The sequence below is a fragment of the Aquila chrysaetos genome, chromosome 20 (assembly GCF_900496995.4).
Source record: "Aquila chrysaetos chrysaetos chromosome 20, bAquChr1.4, whole genome shotgun sequence".
NCBI classification, from domain to species: domain Eukaryota; kingdom Metazoa; phylum Chordata; class Aves; order Accipitriformes; family Accipitridae; genus Aquila; species Aquila chrysaetos.
In genome coordinates, this window is record NC_044023.1 from 10111806 (window position 1) to 10139234 (window position 27429).

Here is a 27429-nt window from a genome sequence, read left to right on the forward strand (position 1 = left end):
TCAGATCTGCAAAAGGAGGGGAGGATGTCCTTGTGGGCAAAGAATTCTTGCAGCTTTTTCATAAATCTAACTGTGAGTCACTGCAACCTTAAGGTGCAGCAGTATATTGAAGGACTAGAAACACTAATGACTGCCAAGTTTACAATAAATAATTTTCACCTGGAGGGAACACAGTCAAATAAATTTAGCTGTCACAATGGCAAATGTAATTATTCAAATCATGTACAAACCCTTTTCCAATCTGACATAACTAGCTTTCTTTGTAAATTCCTTCATGCTCTCACAATTGTCTAAATTTTACTTTTCTATAGTAAATATCTATCCAAAAAGCATGCTACTAAACATGAGGAGAGAAGACAGGTGTCAAATGGATCTCTCCTGCAGAGACATGAAATCTTATTTAAGTGATTACTGAACATGGCCTCTATAGCCAGCTGAAGCAGTTGTGGAAATCCAAAGAACACTTCAATGCAGGAGATGCTAGCTGAACTGCTGCTTTGGCCACGATAATTGCAATGATAGGAAGGCAGGTATTAGTTAACCTGACCACTGACTCACAAAACCTTCCCTTAGAGATCTCTGACCAGCCACAGACCCAAGAACTCCTTCAATATTCTTGTTTGCAATGAATCCACAGATGGATAACCCCCACAACTGGCAAACTAAACGTATCAAGTTAGTTCTTTTGCTTCTCTTCCCTGGAGAGTTTCTGCTAAGATGGTCAGCATGTTTTAAGTAACTGGTAAGCATTTCACAAATATCACAACATGATGATGTACGCACCAGTTCCAAACCCTGCTTGCTAGCATTTGTAATTACACAGCCTACGCTTTCCCTTATTTATGGAGTTTATCACTGTCATACTGCCCAATGATTCTAGCAGAAAGATATTGTAGGAAATACTCAAATACATTTTACATTTGTTAAAGGTCCACAATGTTAAATTGAATCAAAGATTCCTGTGAAGCTCAACCACCATAAATTTATACACTGGGAATACTCAGCTTACGAATAATATATTCATAATTTGTTTCCAAAGGAATAAAAGGAGAGAGTTTTTATACAAGTTCCTAACTCTGTATTTTTTTCCATCAGACACAAAACACACCCAGGTTTTCTGGAGATTTAAACCAGTATTTTTAGACTTTGCTGGAATGCAAACCATTCAGAAAAAAATGGCTAATAAATTAAAGAACAAGTTTGCATGTGACACCAGGCTTCCAACTACATGCAAGAGAGACAAGAAACCCCTCCTGCTGAAGGGCTCAGTGGAAACAAACAATCAAAGTAGCCCTGATTTGGAATCCTTCCAGAAGCTCTGTCTTACCATGCTGAAGTCCACTATTGTTTTGATAAATTCTACCATCTGAGTTGGTGTTAAAATGAACTTTCTTTTTTTTTTTTTTTTTTTTTTTTTGAGATAAGAAAAACACACAAGAGGGAGTATGTTTATCTGTTCCCAATCTCTTGGTAAGATTTCGTTTTTTCTAGCCAATCATCCTGTGCCTTAACGATGCAGATAGGATGTAAGCACTGCCAAAAGACCTCTGTATATACTCACAATACTGTTGAGAGGCTGAAGGGTAACATTATATTGATAATGGTTTCTGAGATTCGTTATCAGCAGAAAACCCTTTGTCTGCCAGATGTACTCCTATGTGAAAATATGCCTTTTTCAAGTTGAGAGCTGAAAAAAAGTCTCTCCAAGTGAGTCAGGAATAATTGAGAACAAACTGATTGTTCTGACTCTGAAACATGCACGTGTTCAGTCCATCAATACTCCGAAACAGACCAACCTTTTTGTTGGGAATAACAATGCATCTGCAATAAAAATCCTTCCTCCTGTGCTACAATGGTACACTTTTAAACAGAACATAGATTCTACTTCCTTCGTGAGAAAGCTCTCCTGAGAGCACTGTACAAAAGGAAAAAGTTGTTTGTGGCATGTATGCATAACTGCACTACAAAATCAGAAATCTCCAACACAAGTTTGCTCACCATTATGTTATTTGTTCAAGCTACAAAAACCTCCACAGGCATCTTCTATGTGAGGCAAAAAAAAGTGAAGAATGAAAGCTACATCTTAGGGAATTATCAGGATGGTAATTCCCTAGGATACTGTAATTCTTCGTCAAAACAGATGTTTAATAGATGACAGCAAAGGCAACAACTGAGTAGGAAGTATATTGGGTGTTCTCATCCATCTGACACTTCCACAATCACTTGTAAAAATGTAAATAGTAAAAAGTTGAATTACCCATATTTAGGACAGATAAATTCATCAGGAATGACATAGCTTATGAGTCTTAAAATGTAGAAGAATAATCCATTTTCTCACTGAAAACAGTTCTTTTGGATGGTAGCTTCTTCACCATAATTTTGAAACAAGGAATGCTGGAGCCATGAGAGTGCTTTGTGTCTCTCACAGGTGCCTTAAGCTGCAAGATGCAGTGGCTCTGTTCAGTGCTGCTTGAACTCAAGATCTTGCTAAAAACTTGCTAACGTTTAAAATAATATAAGTGGTTCCCTAATGTGCTATCGTAGTTTGCCTGTACACTTGACCAGCTCATAATAATTAAGTTGTATTTTACTATACAAGAGGATTAAATTATGATTGTCAGGCATTTAATAGTAAACTTTTATTTCAAAAAGATGCAATTACAACCCCTAGTCATCTTTTCAATACTGCTGTAAACTGTTGCTTTATTATCTTGCTCACCACAGATTGGAAAGAAAAAAGGGGAAAAAAAAACAAGAAAAAAGAAAAAAGTTTGAGGCAATCCCTATTCCTATTGCTCCAGTGTTCTATGTATACTGACATAAGAAACAAAGATGTATATACATCAAACAAAATTTTGTCACATAATAAAAACAAACTAGTTTGTTTGGGGTTTTTTGTTACTTTCCTGGGTTTTAGATGAGGTCTAGTTTTAACCACATTACAGAATAGAGGCTCCCTGTACTAAACACAAAGTAAAGCACTGAAAATGTTAAAGAGTAAAGATGTGTTTAGAAACACCAAAGTTTTCTTGATGTGCAGTTAGGCCAAGAAGTCTTGATGGTGCAATGGTACAAGCAAAATTCTGATTCATCTGTTGTCTTTTTTCCTCCTCTCTCAATGGTCACTAGTTGCTCAACATGTTCCATCTCTCTTGTTACAGGATCTGGTTCTGAAATTCTTTTAATGTCTTGCATATATTCTGTGCTATTAGTTTTGTGTTGTTTAAAAGTCTTATGTATTTTGAGTAGATTACAAATTTTAAAACTAAAAAAAATACAAAGGCCCATTGTGTGATCTATAAGACAGCCTTTATTTGAACTTTTTTTACATTTTTAATAGAAATGATGCATCTTTTTTGCTGTTTTAATTAAGTCCCAGCTATTTCTTCTCAAGGAACACAATAATTTAAGTATTAACTACTACACAAAGATAATAAAGGAACAATGAATATCTTGTGCAGATGAGAGACTAAGTTTTGAATGGAAGATTTAGATTTAAATTCCTACCAGAGTTAATAAGAAATTCACTTTTAAAAAAATCTTGTTGCATCTTATTATTTAATTTTGTTATATTTATATAGCCTTCTCATCTAATGTCGGGTACTTTATTTTACATAATAAATTATAGGAAGTATTTCATACATTCCTGAAGGCTCTATCTATATATTGGCTTTCACGTCAGAGAATCCAAAATGCATCACAAAATGTGATGTGATGGCAGCTATATATCCACTGCCTTTTGCTTCTTCAATATAGTTATACATTAGCATGCCATTAAAAAGACAAGAAAATCTTCCGAGTAAGCTAGCTATTACAAGCCTATCTTGAAACGCAGCAGGACATGTCAGCATGACTTGAGATATTCTCCACCATCCACTTTCCAGGTCCCAATCACATAGTATCAGTGTAGAGGTATGTTTTGGCAGTTGGGGTATGAGAGCACATATTATGGTGAAACTCCAATACATTCAAAAGAGGAAGACGACATCTTAGTTTGCTCTTTTACTTTTGTAAATTAGTGTCAACTACAAACTTTGACTAACACACCGGGACCGAATTCCACTAATACCTTCAGACCGAATTCCTGATTTCACTTTTTCTGTACAGAGCTGCACTATAATTTTTAGTCTCCTTGCTTTGTTTCTGAGATGCAGCTATTCTAAACTGCATTCAGTTTACAGACTACTACAAAATCTCTGTGAAGTTGTCTTTCCATCAACTTTAAATGAGAGTAGTTCTCCTCTTAATTCTATCATTGTAAAATGAACCAATCCTCATTCAAGATTGCCATCTAGTGACCAAAATAACCCTACATTCTTTACATGAAGGATGTGAACTGATCAAGTTACATACCGGCTGATTTTTAGGAATTATTTAGGCGTCCTCCTCTCCCCCCCCCTTTTTTTTTTTAAAGAGGAGATATTACATTTGAAACTGTAGAATGACAAAGTTTCTCATCTTTAACAGGCTACTCCTGCTGCAGATTATAGTATCTCACTTGAAGGCCACAGCAACACATAGGATATTCTTAAGTGACAAGCATAATTTGAGTGTCTATGACATCCAATGCTGAATGAATTTTATATACCTGGAAATCTGTATCTTCATAAACCTCAGAGTGCATATCCATGAAAATGCACGTCTACAGAGGTCTAACTATTCCAGAGGAAACAAAGCAAGGTGTATGTAAATGGAGAAGTGGTGTTTGGGAACGGTGCTGGGTATTAAGGAAACATGCAGCATTTATTATAAAATACACTACTAACTTTACTCAGTTCTCATTACAGACCTCCATGTGTGGGGATTGGTCTGTGATATAAAGAGAGGAGAGATTAGATCTTTGATTAATATTGTTCCCTACGCTATGCAATTTTATACAATGTTTACTGGGACTATTCATACAAACACGTGCACAGTTGTACTGAGGTTTTAATGAGATAAGGCCTATCATGTTTGCATTGTAATTCAAAATGCCAACATTAGAACTATTCGGGAGATACTTCTTCACATCTTTGTTTTTAAACAAACTCTACAATTAGATTCTGATCAATAGTTTACACAAGCATCTTAAAAGAAGGGTATGATTGCAGAATCAGAAACTAACAGAAAAAGTGAACCATAAAGTACTCTGTAGTTAACGAATTATATGACAGTAGATTATAAACCAATTGCCCACTTAAAAAGGAAAGAACTTTGAAAAAGCAAGCAAATCAGACAAAAATATGCTCTACTCTTGGACGATCATTTGGCTTTTTTTTTTAATCTCCACTCCTTGACAAGAGGATATATGAAAATTGAATATGCTAAATTTCTCCATGCCTCCAATTTTCACAGCACAGTTCCTCTAGGAAAACATAAAAAGTTCCATGCAAACTTTCTTTTAACGTGAATACTGCTTCAAAAGAATAGCATAATCATAATAGCTGTATAGTAATTTCTAATAGAAATTTTAATATGTACTGCTTACATAACATGCCATTGGTTATTTGTTCATTAACACAGTAAAAATTACTAAAACCTCTTCTACATTAGCCAGATCTATGAACTTACAAATCTGAATCATGCTTTGGAAGCAGAAACAACGCATCTTCTCTTTTTTGTTGGCACAAACTTACTTCTTTGAAGTATGGCACTTCAGCTTCCCCATAAGTGGGATATGTTGTCAATAACTGGTGAAGAAGCATCAAGTACCACACTTTAAAGACAGCCACAACCAAACCATCTGAACCATAATTTTACTTATTCAGCATATAACTACCAAAGAAAATGCATTACTCCATCACCAAAAATTGTTTCTTGTCAAAAGCGATCCTGCAGAACAGACTAATTCTTATGGGTTATAAACATTTGCAATTAAGCAATTTCACTTGAAGAAGAGAAACTCAATTAAGCTTTAATCTTAAAATATCATCTGACTTATCAATAGTCACAAAAAGTTATGTGGCAAATAAGAGCACAAGGTGGTAACACGTTTTTTCCCCCAATACTTTCAGATATCTAGTAAACAATATGCTATTTCTTGTTCAGCATCTGAAGACCACTGTTTTAGTTAATAAACCTTGTAAAAATTCAGCTGATAATGAAAAAGTAGAAATTTAATTAACTCATTATTTGCAGCAACTTGCTGAAAAGATATCATGAACTGAGAAATTACTCAAGTTCTCCTAAAGATCACGCGTTAAACATTGGAAAAAAGTATTCTCTTATTTTTGAGTCAAATAATGAACCAAAGAAAAGAAAAAACCACATCATTTAGCTTATATTCATTGTTATAAATCTAAAACCTAAGATCCACGTATTTTTGTAAATAAATTTATATTCAGGGAAATAAAAGATGTCAAGAGCTAAACGCAATTAAAGCAGTGTGACTAAAGAAATATATCTAGCTGTTAATTATCTATTAGCAGATGAAAATAATGCAGTCCGTAAATAAAGATTTTAAGAACAGTGTGTGAGGCACATTCACTTTAGTAAGATGTCCATTTACTAACCCCATTTGGAACACTTTCACAAGAAATGCTCATTTGAAGTGAATTAGGAATCAAATTGCCAGCATAGCAGAGCAATGGCAGCATAAGAATTTTGCTAATAGAGGAATACAGTAGCCAGAACTCAGTGATACACCAAGAACCACCTGTTAGCAATTACCAAGTATAGCAGTAAGTTGAGTAAGCACTTTATGTCAATTATTAGATTATTTTTCTTCTTCTGAATTATATCAGTGGAACTTGGACTATGTACAAAATCTTCTAGTATCATAAGTGTCTAGGAGAGAATACAAACTGTGTATTTCAAAAGAATAAATTCAAGTAAATTGTGTAAAATGCAGAACAATAAATAACATACTAGACATGCCCCTTATACCTCCTGAGTCTACAGGGTAGGAAACACTACAGTTTTGTCTTTCTACACCCCCAAAAAATTGATAATTCGTTACAGTCTATAATAGGGTATTGCATATGCGCTTCTTTTTTAGTAATTAGAGAAACGTGTCTGATTCACACTTCCCTGGATCACATATCATTCCTATTTATCACTTCATTTCCTTCAACAAGAACTATGAAGTATTATTAAAAGACCAGCAAGACTATTGCTCAACTCTCTTGTATGAAAGTGGAAGGAACAGGCAAGGGCCCAAACCCTACAGATACACATAATAGTAAGTAGTCTCCTGAGTTCATATAACTGCCTATATTATTACTGTCCTTTAATCTTGAAAATGATGGTCACAAGAACACACAGAACCAGTAACTACTCTAATACATTCATTATACATAAATGGCTCTAGAAAGTCTGGGTGGTTTTGTTTGTTTGTTTTGTAAAGCTTTGTTTCAGGGAGAATAAAGTAATCTGAAGAACAACCAAAATATTTTTACAAATGAGTGTGATGACATACATGTTGCTAAACAGAGACAAGCCAAGCAGGTGAAGAAGTCAGCTCCATCTACAGAAAAGCTACAGTGAACTAATTCCTTCCAACCAGCATAACCAAGCAGCTACCAAGCAGTAACAAAGTCTGGATTCATTTCTTTCAAATCTAATCCTGTTCACCTTAAATCACTCAATCCCATTGACCTCATTTGACTCACAAAAACACACAAACAAGATTTGGTCCTTAGTACTTTCAAACATATCCATAATTTTCGTGGCTATGTCTTTCAGAGCACATTGGGGTTATTCATCAATATTTTAAACAAATCTTTATAGTGAGACAGGATATATTTATACTCATTATCAAATTTTATATTTGCAAATAAATATATTGAGAGCTCTATAATCATGTTGGACTATCAGGCTCAAGCTGTCAACAGAAAAAAAAAATTACCTATAATCAAGATTGTCTCACAAGCCAATGAATAAATCTATAAAATCAGGATATGATCAGCTAATCAGAGACTAGCTAAATTCCAGTTCCACTAGATCAAAAGCTATATGTTCTTTCTGGAGAAAGGGGTCAGACTGTTTCAACAAGAAATTTACATCTGTTCACTAAATCAGAAATCCTGTTTCATTAAATGGTTTAAACTAACATTACACTTTTCCTTCATCAAACTGTGTTTCAGGTGAAACTTCAGGAAGAGTTTACATTATTAGCCATATTCTACCGCCTATAATACACTTCCACTTTTACTACTGAGATAGGCCATGCATATACAAAGGCAAAACTCATGTTACTACACAGAGTTTAAGAGTTGTACAAGGAAAAAGTTTAGCAAATTAAAAGCTGTATTTCCTTTTTAGGGGACTGGCGGGAGGAGGTGCCTTTTTTTTATAGATGACAAAACACAGTTTCTTCTTTCAGTTCTTTACATGCACACAATGGAAAAAAATGTGTACATACACATAAAAACACATGTGTATACAGTCTCTGGCAGGAGGCTAGCCTGTTGCAATTATCTGGAAGTCAAGCTCATATGATTACAATACCTGGGTTTTTAGTCCAGGTAAAAGGCTGCATCATTCCTAAGACAACAGAGTTTCCACTTAGCTAAAGCATGTGATGTGCTGGAAATAGCAGGTTTGTTTTAGAATTTAGAAGACGAGCCCTGAAAATGACAAAATGGGATTTGCTAATCTTAGTCTGCTCATGAAGCTATATAGGTATAAAGCATTTAGAAGAACAGTGAGTGTTCTTCAACCTATTATTTTACAAAACCTTCATTTTCTTCTAGAGTTCTAAGGTTTTCTTGTGAGATGATGCAGGAGGTGGTAAGTAAGAGATGCCAGTTTACAGCAACTTTTAACAATAACTGAAATTATTCAGATTCTTAGTCTCTTCTTCCAATATTCTTCTGGAAACGTTCATACAGTGGGAAAGCACTGTTACCATAAAAATATTCAACAGCAGCTTTCATTTCAAATGGATCATAGAATAATTTTTCAGACTGATTTTATTTCTGGGGTGTTATAAACCAATATATCTGGAATAAAGAAGTTGGTTCAGGTTTGAGGTCCACCTCAAACATGTTTCCAATTCCTTATGCCTGCTGGCTGAAGGTCAGTAATTTTAAACTGCAGTAAATGCACCCAACATGACTGTTACTCTTAACACTTGCTTAGTAGTATGGTCTTAAATTCTTTGTAATGTTTTTCAGTAGGAAGACAGCGTTTGCCATAAGATACCATATCATTAACTAATGATACCTTATATGCTGACTTAAACATTGTCCAATGGCTATTGCCCCAAAGAAAGATGAAAAAAACCCCAGTAGATTCAGCGAGCTGTACCTCAGTATGAAATGCAGGTAGAAGTCAGCAAAAGTAGGACACATTATTTGCATGTGTCCAGTGTAAGCAAAAGACTAGAGGGATGTGGTTTAATTAAGTTTATTGAGAAGTATGAACAATAATTCAGCACATGAGTAAGAATCCACTTGACTGAAGCCTTAATTCTTTGGCCTCATCCTGAAAAACCTTTTTTAAGATATAAAGAACAGCCTAGAACCTGCATTAATACTATGTAATCAGGCCTACACTTCTTTTACTAGAAATAGGCCAGCATGATCTTACAAGACTATGACAGACAGTAAATAATAGAAGGAAAATATAAAGCAATAGCGTTTCAGAATATTAGATCTTCCCCTCAAGAAATAGCTTGTAATGCAATAGAAAGTTATCAAATGTTAAGGATGTACACTCTTGCCCACACCCGGAATTGAATTGTTCCGCCTGAACTTTCAAAACACACAAAATACTGACAGCTTTGCACTGGGCAGAACTGGAAGTCTGATAAACTCTCCAGGTCTGGCTGGCTTGAAACAGGGTGCTTGCAAGGAACAGTGCTTGTACTAGAAATCTCACATCTAATGGCAACTCTTCCACCCCAAGCACTTAGCTGATCTTAAATTAAGAACTGAAAACCCTCTTACCCAGGGCCTGCTCTTCACACAACTATTAGCACTACCCTTTTGCTAAGACTTTTCATTTCCAGCTTTCTCCTCCTTAAGGTGTTTTGTCTGTCGTTGCTTACAGCAGTTTCTAATAGCTCATATTTTAAACAGAACCTGTTTAACACATTAGCGTGTTAAAATACATTATTCTATTGTAAATTCAAATCTTTGAATAAAGACACTCCTTTTTCAACTACTGCAGTTCTATGTGCATAGTGGAATGAAATTAATAACAGTGGTCAGGGAATATATATGGAAATCACGCAGATCCTTTCCCCTGCTTCATTACTGATTTTCTGAGAAAACCAGGGCAGTTTGCTGACTTACCTTTTGCTTCGTTTTCCTCAGCTATAGAAGAGGAGTACTACACTAAGAGAGACACTGAGAGATAATTTGTTAGAAATAAACTGAGGCATGCAAACATTATCAGCAACACAGATCAGTGGACAGATCAGTGGCTTTGCTATATTTAGAGTGCTGAAGTTCTGGAAGACACACTCATGCTCTTCTGTGACGTATTTCCTTAATTTTGAGTTGCCTGATCCCAGCGAGATGCAACAGGTATTCATTATTTATGCTAAGCATGTATACAATAAAACTACATCTTAAATAATTTGGTGCTTTGTTTTGGTTTCTGTATTTGTTTTTTAATCTTCAATGATGTTTCTTTTTCCCCCTTCTATTTATTTTCATTATATTTTATATGAACAACACAGCACCACTCATTTTACCTTTTTTTTCCTTCTTCTTTTTTTTTTTTTTTTTTTTTTTTTTTTAGAGGCTCTAAGGTGGTAGAAATATGACTTCTCCCTGAATGTATCAAGTGATTGGGAAACACTGCTTCTATCAGAGAGCACCGTCTAGGTGTTAACATTGTGCAGAGAGACTATGGAGATGCATAATCACTCTCAGTCTAGTTCCATTTCAGTAGAAGCGGCAAATTTCCACATTCTCTCTGACAAGTTTTTTCTTTTTCTAATGACTGTTCTAAGAAAAGTCTTAGCCATGGATTATCTAATGGGAACAGAATTACTAAATGAAAATAATTCTAAAATAAATGTTGAAAATAGCACATAAGATGACCAAATTACTTTCAAATGCACTTCTACGCATAATAAACTGTGCTATGTGCAAAAATTCTGTGGGATTTACGATCTGTATCTCCTCAGCCCAATAAGGTTCCTCAACAACTCTGGGCAATCTATTCCATGGCTTAACTACTCTCTGGGTACATCTTCTTGCACTTAGGAAAGAGTCTAAAGCAGAAACATATACATAGGAATTCAAGAGTAACCAACTCCCCTCTTCCCTGCAAATTCAGCTCTGATTCTTTCTGTGAAAATACATCAACATGTCACAGCTATGAGTCACATACATAAGCTATTGTCATTCATATGAACAAGGACAAGAAGACGAAGCTAGAGAAAATTCATTACATTATAGAGTAATGAAGTTATTGCCACAGAGGTGAGTAGCAGCATGTTTACAGAACAGAGATTTTAAAAGATAATAGAGAGAAGATGAAAGGAAACAAAACCTGAGATAAACCAAAATTGATCATTTTTCTCTGTTTCATTATTGGCTAGTCTCTAAAATGTTTACATGCAGCTTGAAAGTCATATAAGTGTGAACTGAGCAAACAGCCCTGCTAAGATAGTATTTGCACATCTGGGGACAATACTAGTTTTACAGCAATTCAAGACAGTCCCCAGATTACTTCTTTCTAAAGGATGCACTTTCCAGGAATGCTGGCAGGATCAATACTTCTCACCTTCCACATATTGAAAGATATAGAAAAATCCAGCTTATTCATGAATCTGATTTTTCCTCTCTCTTAAATAATTTCTTTAGTTGCTACTCTAAGACATGTCAGTTAGAAACTGACAGTTTTCTCATATTCTGGATTCCAAACTACTGGTGATGGTGTCATGGAGAGCAATTCTATCTTTAAAGAAACTGATTTCCAAATGAACTAAGCTTTCTAATCCTCCACGTAGACTTATAAAAACCTTTGCAACCAAGCACCCTGGCAAGAATATCATAGAATGGTTTGGGTTGGAAGGGACCTTAAAGATCTACTTCCAACCCCCCTGCCCCTGGGATGGGGCATCCACAACCTCTCCAGGCAACCTGTTCCAGTGCCTCACCACCCTCACAGGGAAGAACTTCTTCCTCACATCTAATCTAAATCTACCCTCTTTCAGTTTAAAGCCATTACTCCTTGTCCTATCACTACATGCTCTTGTAAAAAGTCCCTCTGGCCTTCTTGTAGGCCCCCTTTAGGTACTGGAAGGCTGCCATAAGGTCTGCCCAGAGCCTTCTCCTCTCCAGGCTAAACAACCTCAACCGTCTCAGTCTGTCTTCACAGGGGAAGTGCTCCAGCCCTCTGATCATCTTTGTGGCCCAACTCTGGACTCACTTGAGCAGGTCCATGTCCTTCTTATGTTGGGGGCTCTAGAGCTGGATGCACTACTCCAAGTGGGGTCTCACAAGAGCAGAGTAGAGGGGGAGAATCACCTCCCTCAACCTGCTAGTCATGCTGCTTTTGATGCAGCCCAGGATGCGGTTGGCTTTCTGGGCTGCAAGCGCACATTGCCAGGTCATGTTGAGCTTCTCATCGAGTCCTTCTCAGGGCTGGTCTCAATCCATTCTCCACCCAACCTGTATTTGTGCTTGGGATTGTCCTGACCCACGTGCAGGACCTCAGCACTTGGCCTTGAACTTCATGAGGTTCGCACAGGTCCACCTCTCAAGTCTGTCAGGGTCCCTCTGGATGGCATCCCTTCCCTCCAGTGTGTCGACCCCACCACACAGCTTGGTGTCATCAGCAAACTTGCTGAAGGTGCACTCAATCCCATCGTCCACGTCGCTGACAAAGATGTTCAACAGCGCCAGTTCCAATACTAAGCCCTGAGGAACTCGTCACTGGTCTCAATTCGGACAAGCCATTGACCACAACTCTTTGAGTGCTACCATCCTGCCAGTTCCTTATCCACCAAGTACTGCATCTGTCAAATCCATGTCTCTCCAATTTAGAGAAAAGGATATCACGTGGGACAGTGTCAAATGCTTTGCACAAGCCCAGGTAGATGACATCCATTGCTCTTTCCTTGCCCACCAATGCTGTAACCCTGTCGTAGAAGGCCACCAAATTTGTCAGGCATGATTTGCCCTTAGTGAAGCCATGTTGGCTGTCACCAATCACCTCATTTTCCACGTGCCTTAGCATAGTTTCCAGGAGGATCTGCTCCATTACCTTGCTGGGCACAGAGGTGAGACTGACTGGCCTGTAGTTCCCTGGGTCTTCCTTTTTTCCCTTTTAAAAATGGGGGTTATCTTTCTCCTTTTCCAGACTGCCACGACTTCTCAAATATGATGGAGAGTGGCTTAGCTACTTCGTCCACCAGTTCCCTCAGGCCTCACAGGTGCATTTCATCAGGTCCTATGGACTTGTGCACCTTCAGGTTCCTTAGATGGTCTTGAACCTGATCTTCTCCTACTGTGGATGGTTATTCATTCTCCCAGTCCCTGCCTTTGCCTTCTGTGACTTGGGTGGTGTGGCTGGAGCACTCGCTGGTGAAGACTGAGGCAAAAAAGTTGTTGAGTACCTCAGCCTTCTCCATATCCTAGGTAACCAGGTCTCCCGTTTCCTTCCGGAAAAGGCCCACATTTTCCCTAGTCTTCCTTTTATCACCGACATATAAGCTTTTCTTGTTGCCCTTGACATCCCTGGCCAGATTTAATTCTATCAGGGCTTTAGCTTTCCTAACCTGATCCCTGGCTGCTCGGACAATTTCTCTGTATTCCTCCCAGGCTACCTGTCCTTGCTTCCACCCTCTGTAGGCTTCCTTTTTGTGCTGGAGTTTGTCCAGGAGCTCCTTGTTCATCCATGCAGACCTCCTGGCCTTTTTACCTGATTTCCTTTTCACTGGGATGCATTGCTCCTGAGCTTGGAAGAGGTGATCCTTGAATATTAACCAGCTTTCCTGGGTCTCTCTTCCCTCCAGGTCTTTATCCCATGGTACTCTGCCAAGCAGATCCCTGAAGAGGTCAAAGTCTGCTCTCCTGAAGTTCATGGTAGCGAGCTTGCGGTGCACTCTCCTCGCTGCCCTAAGGATCTTGACCTCCACCATTTCATGGTCACTGCAGCCAAGGCTGCCCTTGAGCTTCAGATTCCCTATCGGCCCCTTCTTGTTGGTAAGAACAAAGTCTGGCATAGCACCTCTGCTCTTTGGCTCCTCTATCACTTGGAGAAGGAAGTTATCATCGATGCATTCCAGGAACCTCCTGGACTGCTTATGCCCTGCTGTGCTGTCCCTCCAACAGATATCAGGCTGAAGTCCCCCATGAGGACCAGGGCTTGTGAATGTGAGGCTGCTCGTATCTGTCTATAGAGGGTCTCATCTGCTCGGTCTTCCTGGTCAGGTGGCATGTAGCAGAACCCCACTATAATGTCACCTGTCCCTGCCTTCCCTTTAATCCTGAACATCATGGGGCATAACAAAATCTGAATGGGCTATGTTAGAAGTAATAACTGTTCTCTAGAGCATAATCAGGTTCTGTCTACTTTCTCATGTCTGGAGTGACTGCCAACATTGCAAAGTCCTTCTGTATGCTTAAGGGGTCACCTTAAAAACACATTTTACCATTGATGTTTTGATACAAAGTAATTGTCTTTATAGCAACTGATTAGATTAATATTTTGAGCTGAGGCAGGAGAAATAAAAGGAAAGAGGCACTAATGAACCTAATAAAGAGGTTCATTCTAGAATGGTTGTTAATCTATATAACTAACTTCAGGGAAGAAATGTTTGGTGTTGATAAAGCATTTCCTTAGTAAATTACTACTGGCTCCAGCATAAGACATTTACAGTAAACACCAAAAGTCTGCAAGGCATCTGTTCTATTCACAGTGGAAGAAGGAACTTTGCTCCATTAATAACTTTAAAAACATGCAATAACTAATTCATGATGGCAGTTCAAATCCTATCAGCAGCCTTCATTATTTGACCAAGCTGAGTTCAAAGATAGAGCAAGGTTTAAAAAACCCTTGAAAGTTTTAAAAGTACACTTTAAATTATAATAAAGAAGCTGTGTTGTTCTTCTTTCTACTAAATATAAAAAAGCTGTAGCTTTAAACCATGTGCAACAACATTATTTTAAGAATACATGCAAGATAAGAGTTAAAATGTACATATAAAATCCTACATGATCTCAGATTCTGTTTTAGTGAAATTGTATGTTATATAAAGAGGGCGTGTGTAATATATATGTATGTATATATAATAAAATACTTGCTGGAATTTTAACATTTGACTTTACTAGAGATTTAGTGGGACTTTGCCCAAGGCAAGTTTTTAATAGCAATAATAAAAAAATACTTAATGGTACTTAGGGTAAATAATGTGTGGTCACTATGTTTAAAAAAAGTAATACCAAACATCTGTGCTAGATTTCCACATGATAAAATCTCCATATTACCTACAGTTCTCCCAAAGTTATAGAGAAAAAAATGTTTATTTAAAATTCTAGAAGAGACATGTGATAACCAGTTTAAGAACTTTAAGGCAGGCATCTTGTGTTTTCTGACAGGAATGTATATTTAGTGATCTTCATGATATTTAATTCTGAACATGAAGAATGCCATGGTATGACATTATGGCTGCAAGACAGATTTTCAACCATTAACATACTTACAGGGAGACTACCTGGCCCAAGAATGTCCCTTTTCTTAACATGAGTGTATTTGCAAAGACCACTTTGTTCCATACAGGATACATTTCCTTATCAAAGCAAACACCATATCATTTTGTCTCAGAAAATATCAATAAAATTCAGCCACCTTTGAAAAACATTAACAAAAATATTTCAGTGAGGTTAGTCAGACATAGGATTCAGTCTAACTCAGTGATGGAAAACTGAGTGCAAACTGGGCCGAAGTTCTCAGAAAACCATGGAAAAGAGCTCAACATTCTCTCCTCAATAGGCTGAATCTCCAAAACTGAAGCAGAAACACATGCTCACACTTTTTGCTATTCAGTCAGAGTTTTATTTGTTCTTTCTTGCTTTGTGAATCAGCAGCTAAGGAAACTTTTGTTATAACTATTGCAAAGCTGGGAATCTAGCTATCCTTGTGAAAGCTTATTGCCTAGATTTTAAATTCCCTAATACATGGAAAGAAATCTAATCCCATTTTTTCCATAGATAATTTCCCAACATTTTAATGAACCTTACCAACACTGACATTCTTTGCTATTCCTGTAAAAGAGCAGGATTCCAACTTCAGCTGAAGTGTCCTCCTCCTCCTGTATAATAAGCCTCAAATTTACCATACCTAAGACCTTCAAACACAAAACTTGAGCAAACCTGTCATCACAAGTTTGCCTCTGTGAAACAAAGTTTAAAGATGCAGTACACTGCACACTACAGAAAAGTACAGTCTTTGAGGGCCAGGTAGTTAAATACCAAAGTCAGTCTGAATCTGCTAATATGAAAATAAAGGAAAAAAAATGGGTTGTTTCATTTTCTGGAGTTATTCCTACGCTTCTGGTACACTAACTATTTGTATGTCTCTTCCATGTACCTTCTTTAAGAAATATAATCTAAGGCATGGAGACATTCCAGATCTTTGAAGGCAGCTATATTATGAAATTCTGCTACAGCTATTCACAGGAAAAAAAAGAAACAATCAATGACTTAAAGAAATTTTTACATGATTCTTGGATATTTGGCAAATTATTTTGAATCAAAACAGCAGGATATTGGTTTCTGGAAACGTGCATGCTTATGTGAAATGGGAAGAAAATGAATATGAAAAACATTTCATAATTGACAAAGTGGTAGAAACTGAAGGATAACAAGTAAAGTTATTTCTCTCTACCTAGTTAAGTAAACTTTGAAAAAATTACTAGCTAGACAGAAACAGCTCTGGAATAACAAAGAACATACATATCCCTTACTATCCAATTCCTAGTATGATCAGTGCTCAGGGGAGTGCAGGTCAAGGAGATAAAATTGACAGCCATTGGAGACTTGAGTGTGTAGAAGAGGGTGTCCTTAATTGTCACGACCAGTTGCTTCAGTTTCTCTCACAGCATGTTATTTTAATTCTCTGGTTTGGTCAAATTCCACCCACCAGTGATTATTAATAACAAAATCAATTTCTTCTGCTTCTCATGCATTAGCTTTCTACTCCACCATGTTGAGAGATCTAAAAGACTGTGAATGAATAAGAGAGAAGACAGATTCCAGCTTTGGCACTATTTTAAAGAACTAAGAAATGAACAGCATAAGGGAGAAAGATGTGGTTGCATTAGCGGAAAACATGCTCAAAAGCTCAGCAAAATATATGTAAGACTTGGCCTTCCTCCAGCTAGGATTTAAAAGGTAACAGGATGGTACACAATTAGATTTCAAAAACTTTAAAACTTCATATTGAAAGTATTTTTAAACTAAATACCAATAGCATAGCTTATGAGAAGTTGATCTATATATTGTTTTTTAATGTAGCATTGAGGCTGTAGAAACTCAGTAGTCTTCAGTTATTTTTTCCACATTCAACCTCATTTCCACCATGTTAAGCTTTTTTTTTCCACAGATAGCACTCTTTCTGATGGAGACTACAGCAGAATCTATCACTGTAAGGGTAAATTGACACACTAGAAAACTCTGTTCGTTGAATAACTTAATTTGCTGCTACAAAGAAGTTTATCTTCCTTAACCTGTTTCAAGTGCAGAGGCAGAAAGTCAAATAGCAAAACTAATTAAACAGAAACAAGTGTTCAGGATTTGATCAAACAGCATGTTACACATGACAGTATACTAGTTTCTCAGAAATACACTCAACACGAGCTCTATACTCCAACCTGTAAAAATACAGAAAGCAGAATATTTTAGGTGAAGTTCTAAAGTGACAAATATTTTGTTAAAGGTACAGAAAGATTAACACAATTTGTGTGAATGCTAAATAATTCATGAATGGAATTAATTAAAAATGTATCCAAGTTCCAGTTTACTTTTAAAGCATTCTCAGGGGAAAAGAAAAAAATCCAGTAACTCTGAAAGGTCATTTACACAGTTAGGATGAAAACTTACAAACGCTATAAAAATATCAATCCACTGACAAGACCACTCCAGAAGATTCTACACAGTAATTCCTGTTTTATCACGCTGGAAAACTGTATGGTGCAGGATGAAGACTACACACACTGACAGCAATTCAAATGAGCACTGCAGAATAACAAGGACTTACCAAGCTACAAATGAAGATCAAATGTTGATCCATTCAGACTTTTAACAAATAGATAAAATTATAGAGAATATCTGATATTCCCTCAAAGCATGCAGACAACTTCCCATAACAATACAGCAAAAGAAAAAATTTGAACCTTAGAACAATTTTTAAGAGCCCACTTGAACAATCAAATCCAGATACCTAGAAAAACAAGCAGGCATCTACTAAACATATAGTTTCTAAAGAGTTCATACACCCTACACATCCTAATTCCAGAGCTCCCTACAACAACAACAACAACAAACTCAAAACCCATAAATATCATGTGCAACAGGAAGAAAGCTGGAGAGACGGACTTCACCCAAAGCCTTGAATTCTTATAATAGCAAGGAAATTGTTAGCAAAAATCTCCAAATCACTAGATAGTTCCTGCCAATCTGACAGGGACATATTCCAGACAGCAAAATCTATTAAGTTTTTAAACCCTGACCAGTTACCAAGGCATATCAGCATGTCATAAGCAGAAATTCCAGTAAAACCCATTCTATACTTGCAGTACTCCAGACAAAAGACAACCTCTATAACCTCATATAAATTGAGGGAGAAATAATTTTTTTCCTGGCCCCCGAGCATAACCCTGGGGAACTCTGAAACATAAAAATAATTCAGTGTAAATATAGCAGAAACATGCACAGTCTGTAAGTAGCAATATGATCTCCTTTTAGCATTCCTTGGACTAATCAATAAAGTGGATGCCCAAGGACTTCACTTGGAAGCTTACATTTTATCTACTTTTCAAGCTCTGTTTAATTCTATTTCTCTCACTACTCGACTACTATGCTAATTAGAAACCTTCTTTAAATTTCCACTGTAAATTTATTCATGTCCAATACATACCCAAATTAGGATTCACAAACTTAAGCGATACTGGTGCAACAGGTGAAATACAGTCACATAACAAACAAATATTAAATAGCAAATCATCCATCCTTGAAACAGAGTGTATGTACTACTCTGAGAATAGCAGATCTAAATCCAGAAACTTGTTTGCTAGTTTATAGAACTTCTCCCACAGTCCTCCCTCATCACAAACTCAGTATTATTAATTCCTTATACAATTCCTTCCAGGATCCACTGACTTTCAGACTTCATTAATGGGTGGCATCACTTTTTAATAAAATTCTGCCTGTGAAAAGATTCAGAATCCACACCTTCACAAGAAAATTTTACTGAAATGTCTCATCGTGCCTTGCAAATTTTCCACTTTCTAAGCTTCAGATGGGCCCCAGATACCACCAAGTTCTCAATACATATTCTAGGTTAGAGAAGACAAAAAAAAAAAAAAAAAAAAAAAAACCCACAAAAAACCAACCACACACACCCCCAAAGTAGCCATAAGCTAAATACGAAAGAATTTGTCCATAGGAAAGAAAATATTTTAACAACATTCTGTAGATGTAAATAGCTGTTCTTAATCTCTAGCATTCATATGCTTAATGATATGCAAGAGCCAATAATAGTTTTCTATGCTCTTGTACTAATTTTATTCATACCTTGATCTGTCAGGCAAACTGGTGTTTCTACTAAACTGGAAGTTCAATCAGACTACATTGTTGCTGAGTTTCTAAGGAAACAGACCCATTTGTCCCAATTTCCCTTACTGTGGCTAGCTTGTACACAATCTTCCACCAATTTTCACCCTTCTTAACAGAAAGCAACAGGGTCTTTCTGAGGAAGACTCACACTGTCTTGTTTGCCTGACAGTAGTCACTTGATAATGCTGATGGGCTGCTGGGATGTAGAGGGGCAGATGGGCTTGACACCAGGCCAGATTTTCTTTCAACTGTAGTAATCCAATCACCCCAAATCCAGTCCCCAAAATGCATTAACAAGTGATGTGGACAGCTGGCGCGGGTGGGCTTGGGATCAAATTAAGGATCTCTCAAAGTACAGCACAGCCAACACCCCAGTGTTTTAATGTGGCAACATTATGTGATATATTTACTTAAAGAGTTGGGGTACCACACGTGACAATACATTAGAAATGCACATAGGCAGAAGCCTTTGTTTAAATGGAAGGCAAAACATTTTAAAACACTCATTTCAAACACAAGGTGTATAAAATCAAACACAACAGTAACATGCACTCATGACTAGTTCATAGCAGCAGAAGGTACTACTTCCCTCTTCAGTAGTTCTGGTCTTCATTTGCCAAACACCAGTTTGTCAAAATACAAGGAATACAGAAACTACGTAAAGCAACAATGTCAGAGTTGATAAGCCCCAATACAATTACTTTTCTTCCATAATTTCTTATACTTGCTTTCAAATGTCATATAGTCCTGTTATGTATTTATTACAGATATGAAACAAATGCATGTTATCTTTTTTATGAAAAAATGAGAGCAGAAAAAGAAAACACTTAGATACTCTAAAGTATATTTCTAAAACTGTGAGTACATTGACAATGTCTTTTAAACAAATAAATGAGTTTTTCGTTACCTCTCTAAGATGCATGTTTTCCTTCTCCTTCTGATCTAAAATCACTTCTAAATGATTAACCTGAGATTCAGCCTCTGCCATCCTTCGGGTTCGCTCGTTGTCATCTTCCATTCCTTTAGATGGTAAACCTTTACTTTGCAACATTTCCAGAAGCTTTTTTATTGATTCATCTCTGGCATTTAACGTTTGCTTTTGTGTTTCAATCCTAAGCTCCATTTCTTCTAGTGTTTTTCTCAACAGGAAGAGCTCTTTAGCTTGTCTATCATGTTCTGCTTGAAGTCTTCGAAAATTCTCCTCTGTGAGCTCAATGGTAAAATGCTCAGCCCCTCGGTTACCACTTTCTTGCTGGAGAAGATGGTTAAGGTCTCTCTGGGTTCTAAGCTCATCTTGAAGTGCCTGGATTGTCATTTGCAGATGCTGCAATACAGAAAAGAAATTAAAAAAAACCAAAACAAAACAAAAACAACAAAAAAACCCACAATTTAGAATCTGAATGTAGGATTAGTCTTGGATTAAACTTTTGTTGTATGCTGTTACAAAAAATCATTAGAGTCAATGATGAAAGTATACCAAATGACCTCATAAAATAGCAAATGCATGGGACAATATTTGTAATGATATCTTTCAAGTGCTTCTAGAAAAAAAAAAGACAATAAACACACACACAAAATAGTGTCAGCTACAGATAAAATAAATGGCAAAGAAAGGCAAACCAACAAACCCAAACACTAGGCGGTGACACATCCATTAGTACAGTCAATATGTACCTACAAAGCTGAAAGACTCAGTATTCCATGTTTTCTAAATTACTTCATAGACTAAAGGTAATTCTGTCCTTCATGGTGCTCAACAATACTGTTGTTTATAAAGTCCATCAAAGCACTCACTACAATTGAAGGGGGCTATGGAGAGGGGCTGAGTTGGGGCTGGTTGGTTTTTTCTTTTGGCAACTAAAGCTATGAACATGTTTAGTAAACAGGATTACTGTATCTCTAACAAGCAAACAAAAAACCACAATAAGCAATACTGAATTTTGAAAAATAAATTGACTGCAAATAGTGGACAAACCTTTGTTCTCCTGGCATCCAAAAACTGAACAGCATGGTAAATGAAAAAATGAAGCAAAATCAACATAAATAAAGGTCAGATGCAAGCAAAGGAGATTCAACAGAAAGAACTGAATTCAACAAAAAGTACCTTCAACTGAAAAAAATAATTTTTTGAGTTATACAGAAAGGCACCAACAACTTCACAGTACTCAGATATATAAACCTAAACTATAGACAGACTTTACTCAATAGATGTGACAAAGAAAAATGTATTAGAAATAATCAATCCCACAATGAATAATAACATTCCTATTCTATCTTACTGTTCTTTTACACTTTAAGGTTTTTCAAAACACAATAACTTGTCCTAAAATATTTGTACTACATCCGAGTACAGGGATCTTTCTCTGTTCAAGAAGTAAATCTTGCACTCCTTATTCAACACAAATCAAAATCAAAAAGGGTTTTGCCCATGTTAAGGTTGGAACATAGGTAATTATCCTAAAATACTATGGTTTATGATGTTCATTTCGGTTTGTATTTTTATCTATTTGTTTTTCTTCTTATTTTTCCTCTCTATTCACTGCCTACACAGCATACTGTATTTATAGAAATATGAATTCCTGAATAGTCGCACAGTCTGGACCAGAAGATATTTGATTGCAGAAATTAGGGGACTTAAATGCATGGCACCAGAGTTTTTTTGCATTAATGGATATTCTGCAACTCCACATTCTAAAAACAAAACAAAAAAACAAACACACACAAAAAAACCCAAACAAACAACAAAACGTTATTTCATTTGATACTACCATCATGTTTAGCACAATTACATCTAAAGCTGTCAGTTTGTAACAATAATTTAAACTAAATGAAAAATGCAAAACCTTAAGAAAATAACTTTTGAAATCACATCTTTTATCAGTTATTTCAAATGGAAAGAAGTATTACCAGTGGTAGAATTCTGTAGTTAAACACCTTGAATCTGTTCTATCATTAATTAATAGCACTGTTTTAATCAATGTCCAAATCTTAATTCTCTTAATATTTGCATCTTATTAGGCACACACTCAGTTAAGAGCATACAAATGTAGGCTACTCATTTACAGCCCTGCTTTTATTTAATGGTAATTCTTAGCTTTTCTTTATCTCATAATCTTTTTAATTATTTATATAAACTTAAAAGCTCCCAATAAACTTAAAACTCCTCTAGATGTAGCAATTTTCCCACTTAAATCTACTAATATACTGAGTGTTTATGACTCCAAGACTGACAGTTTTAGCACAGAAATTCAGTGCATAAATCCGAATCACATTTTCAAGTAGTATAGAAGTTATATTCAATAATTATCATGAATGAGTGAATTAAAGATCTGGGAAGGCAATGCCAAAGAGGAGCAGATGCTGCAAAGTAAACAGAATCAAAACCATTTCTTTTTAAATGCTTTTTCACTATGTTAAGTCATAGGAACATAATTTTTGTAGATTACCTTAACCAGCCAATGCAGTAGTTTTGCAATGATTCCAAACTAAATGACATCTTGCATTAGAGAATACAGACTTACAGTATTTTCTAATCCTTTTTAGCTTTGTAACACTGAAAGTTAAAGGAGAATAGATACTTGAAAATACTGAATTAAAAATAATTTAGTTTTTACTAAATAGATTGCAAGTTTCCTTTATACAAGAAAATATTATTTTTCTTCACTGTCATTAGAGCATAAATATGGATGAAATCCTAGTTTAAGAGTATTAAAAAGAAAAGGAAAAAGAAAACCAGAAACCACCTTCATATTACATTACATTCTTCAATATATGACTACTGAGATGGAAAAGGCAAGGCAGTAGGTGAAAGTAACATTTCACTTTTTCAAAAAGTAAATTCTCAGAAAAAAATGTGACAGACACCTCAAAGAATACATTGGAATATCTCCATTCTCATCTTTGAGAACATTTTAGTTTAGTTGATGATGATGCAAGCTACTTTAAAATTGCACTCAATAGTTTGTTTCAGTGGCATGACTGGTAAGGGTTTTGTTTTGGTTTGGTTTGTTTTTTTTAAGTATTTAAGAACTCATAATACAAGTTTCTATCTTGAAGCTCAAGGAACAGGGTTTTTTCTGTTCAGGTTTTGTTGTTGTTACTGGTTGGGGGTGGGAGGGATAGCATTTAAATCCCAGCTTCTGACAGAAAGCAAGTGTGCATGAGACTTACAGCTTCCATTTACAAAAATACATTTTTATTCAAAGGCTTCAAAGGAAACCATGAGAGTTTTGCTAATGTGACAAAAATTAAAACGACCACAATCAAATAAAGAATAAAATTTATATAAAAGTTTTCATTCAATCTTATAATTTAGGGAAACAGCTTCATTTTTTTATGACTTTGCACTTGGAATTATATAACTGACCTATCTGACACATCTTTACTTGTTTTTCTGGTAGATGAAAAGCTGGACATGAGCTGACAATGTGCGCTCGCAGCCCAGAAAGCCAGCCATATCCCAGGCTGCATCAAAAGAAGAGTGACCAGCAGGTTGAGGGTGGTGATTCTTGCCCCTCTACTCCACTCTCATGAGGTCCTACCTGGAGTACTGCATCCAGCTCTAGAGCCCTCAGCACAGGAAAGACATGGACCTGTTGGAGCAGTTCCAGAGGAGGGCCACAAAAATGATCAGAGGGCTGGAACACCTCTCCTGTGAAGACAGGCTGAAAGAGTTGGGCTTATTCAGCCTGGAGAAGAAAAGGCTCCTCGGAGACCTTATTGCAGCCTTCGGTGCTTAAAGGCGGCTTATAAGAAAGATGGGGACAAACTTCTTAACAGGGCCTGTTGTGATAGGACATGGGGTAATGGTTTTACATAAAAGAAGGTAGATTTAGATTAGATATAAAGAAGACATTTTTTACAACGAGGGTGGTGAAACACTCGAACAGGTTGCCCAGAGAGGTGGCAGATGCCCCATCCCTGCAAACTTTCCAGGTCAGGCTGGACGGGGCTCTGAGCAACCTGATATAGTTGAAGATGACCCTGCTCATTGCAGGGGGCTTGGACTAGCTGACCTTTAAAGGTCCCTTCCAACCCAAACTATTCTATGATTCTATGATTCCTGCTATGGAAGGAAGCCTTGGTTAGAGCTTATTGAAAATTTTCAGATTAATAATTATGGAAAAATAGATTTGTAACTATTTAAACTGTTCATAACTTTGCATCAAGCTTTGCAAACAGCACCTCTCAAAATCTCAAAAGAATTCAAGAAATATTTTCTTTTTTGTTTTTCAAACTAGAAGTCTTTTAAACTTTTTCATGCTATTTTTAATTTTAAGTAGTCTTTTTTTTTTTAAATGGAGTTAGAATTTTTCTAAGTGACATGCTTCCTTTTGATCAAACAAAATTTCACTCAACATTATACAAAGAAATTTCCCTTCTAGTTAATTTTCAAGTTGGTGTCCACATCAGCTATCAGCCAGAGTTTCAGTCGCAGGGCATTTATTTGAAGAATGAAGCTCATATCTATATATTCTTCAAAAGAATGACTGACTGAACACACATAAAATTTACTTTGCATAAGCACAGTAAACTAAATCCTCTGCATTCCAAAATTATTTCACTACTAAGCAACAGCAATATTCAGCAACTACTAGTAGTCTAGAAATAGTCCAAAGAAAAGAATTGTTTTCTCTGATCTGAATAATGATTTAAGATACACCCTCCTAATGTTAAATTAGACAATATTTATTACTTGATGCTAAAAGCTATTTACAGCAGTCTCTGTACACTAAATGACTCTACATCCATAAGAATTCAGCTAAGCAAAGGGAAACTAATTTCTAAAATATTTTAAATGATGTAAGAAAAATAAAAGCAAACTTAACGTACAAGTTGCTAACATACAACCCTTCTGAATGGAAGCTGTAAAAGCCAAAACTGTTGGATCAACACACAAATAATTAGAAATCAGAACTCAAACATCAATTCTGGTTAAGATAGAACAGGCAACTTCCTTTTCTGTCCCACAGCAACCTATGTATGCAATTCTTAGGTTCTACCCATAACCGTGTTTGTCATTAAACACAACAGTAGTTGTGGCTGCTTCTCAGTATTTATGTTAAAACTAACAGCCTCAGCTGTAGCAGGCTACTGCTACTTTGACGTAAAAGAATCCATTTTTGTACACCTTCAAGACTTAGAACTCTCTTTGAACATGATGGACTAGATTTAGACTTGTGGTGGCACAGATTTTTGTATCTGCAGCTAGCTAAGAAAAGGAAAGAACAAATGTTGTGAGGGTGGAAAGAAATTGTATAATTAATTGCAGTGGGGGAGGAATGTAGGAGTGCTGTGAATATCTGTCACACTGCTGTCATCACACAGACATAGAACTTTATGGGATTTTAAAAAAAAAAAAAAGCAAGATCTATCATACATTTCATAATTTCTATTAAAAAAAAAAAAAAAAACAGTTGACCAGAAATATTTCCATACCAATTTCTTGGTAATAGATAAATAGTTTTGTTGGAACTTTTTCATTCCTTCTCTATAGCCCAGTTCCAAGAGGCAATCCATGGAACTGCACAAGAGTTTCCATTAATCCTTCTCTGAATTAACCATAGTGCAGGTTTTCAAAATTTGCCCCCATAAATTGAAACAATACTATGAAAGGAAGATGAATTAATGGCCCTCTCTGGATTCCAATTCACATTCTACCCAAGGAAGTTCCTCTGGTCTGTGCCAACTAGCTATTCCCAAAGGAATTGCCTGTAGACAACTGTCCTGCCACAGTATGCCTTGGGCCAGAGCATATAAGTACTTTCAGAGCATCCCAAAGCCTTAGATATACAGTGAACAGTGGAGGAAAAGGAAATCAGAAGGAGACTCGCTGATTTAGAATTGTTTGTCAACCTACAGAAGTTGGTACAGAACCTACACAGCTTCTCATACTTTGCACCATCACCCTGGCACCAAAACAAAGAACATGTTGAAGAATCCAGCCTACTGTTGTGTAAAAAATTGCCTGCTACTAACACGGCAGGAAGTGACAAACCTTGTGTAAGATCAAGAAAGACAGAAATTATAGCTGGGGCTGCCTTGACTGGGAAAGCCAACCTGAAGAAAGTGGTCTTATGCTATCATCAAGTGATGGATATTGAATCATAGAATCATTTAGGTTGGAAAAGACCTTTAAGATCATCGAGTCCAACCATCAACCATGCCCACTACACCATGTCCTGAAGTGCCTTGTCTACGGGCTTTTTGAATACCTCCAGGGATGGTGACGCAACCACTTCCCTGGGCAGCCTGTTCCAATACTTGACAAAATATACATCCATCCATATACAATTTACTAGTAGTTTTCTGTCATGTAGTGATAATCTAACAAGCCAGTTCCTCACATAGGAATCACTCAAATTTGGGCACCAGAGCTGCTGAAGGATTCTGAGTATGTTCTTTGATAGTTTCTGCTCTAAATAATTCAGTACAGCACTATGACTAAAGGGGATGATGGCAAGATCATCCAGTAGTATTTCTGTAGCCATCCAAGATGATTTGTTATTTTGGTGCTTTATCCAAAAAAAGCTATAGCTACTTTATTGGACTTGAGTGTTTTTTTCCCCACCTAATGCCTCAATCCTCCCTCGCACCCCCCACTATCTTTTTATTGACTTCTAGTTCCTATCTCTCAAGGCTCCATTTTTAGCTCCTGATTCTCCTGTTTCTTTCCCACTCCAAACACAAGGACAAAACTTTGTCCTCAGGG

The 27429-nt window shown here is 36.5% G+C and overlaps 1 protein-coding gene across 12 annotated transcripts in view; it reads right to left on the minus strand.

Annotated features, from left to right (window-relative positions):
* The window catches only part of ERC2 (ELKS/RAB6-interacting/CAST family member 2), a 534400-nt gene that overhangs the window by 432872 nt on the left and 74099 nt on the right, over positions 1–27429 (minus strand). For 8 of the 12 annotated variants that reach the window (XR_003920743.2, XR_003920742.2, XR_003920749.2 and 5 more), the window contains 2 exons: positions 21694–21717; positions 20626–21042 (listed from right to left, as the gene is read on the minus strand). Coding sequence is in view for 1 of the 12 variants with exons in the window: in XM_029996089.2 (XP_029851949.1) it covers positions 20626–21042; positions 21694–21717 (441 nt within the window). In the remaining 11 variants the exon portion in view is untranslated. The remainder of the gene's footprint in view (positions 1–20625; positions 21043–21693; positions 21718–27429) is intronic. The other 4 variants (XR_003920751.2, XR_003920744.2, XR_003920750.2 and 1 more) reach the window with 1 other exon arrangement.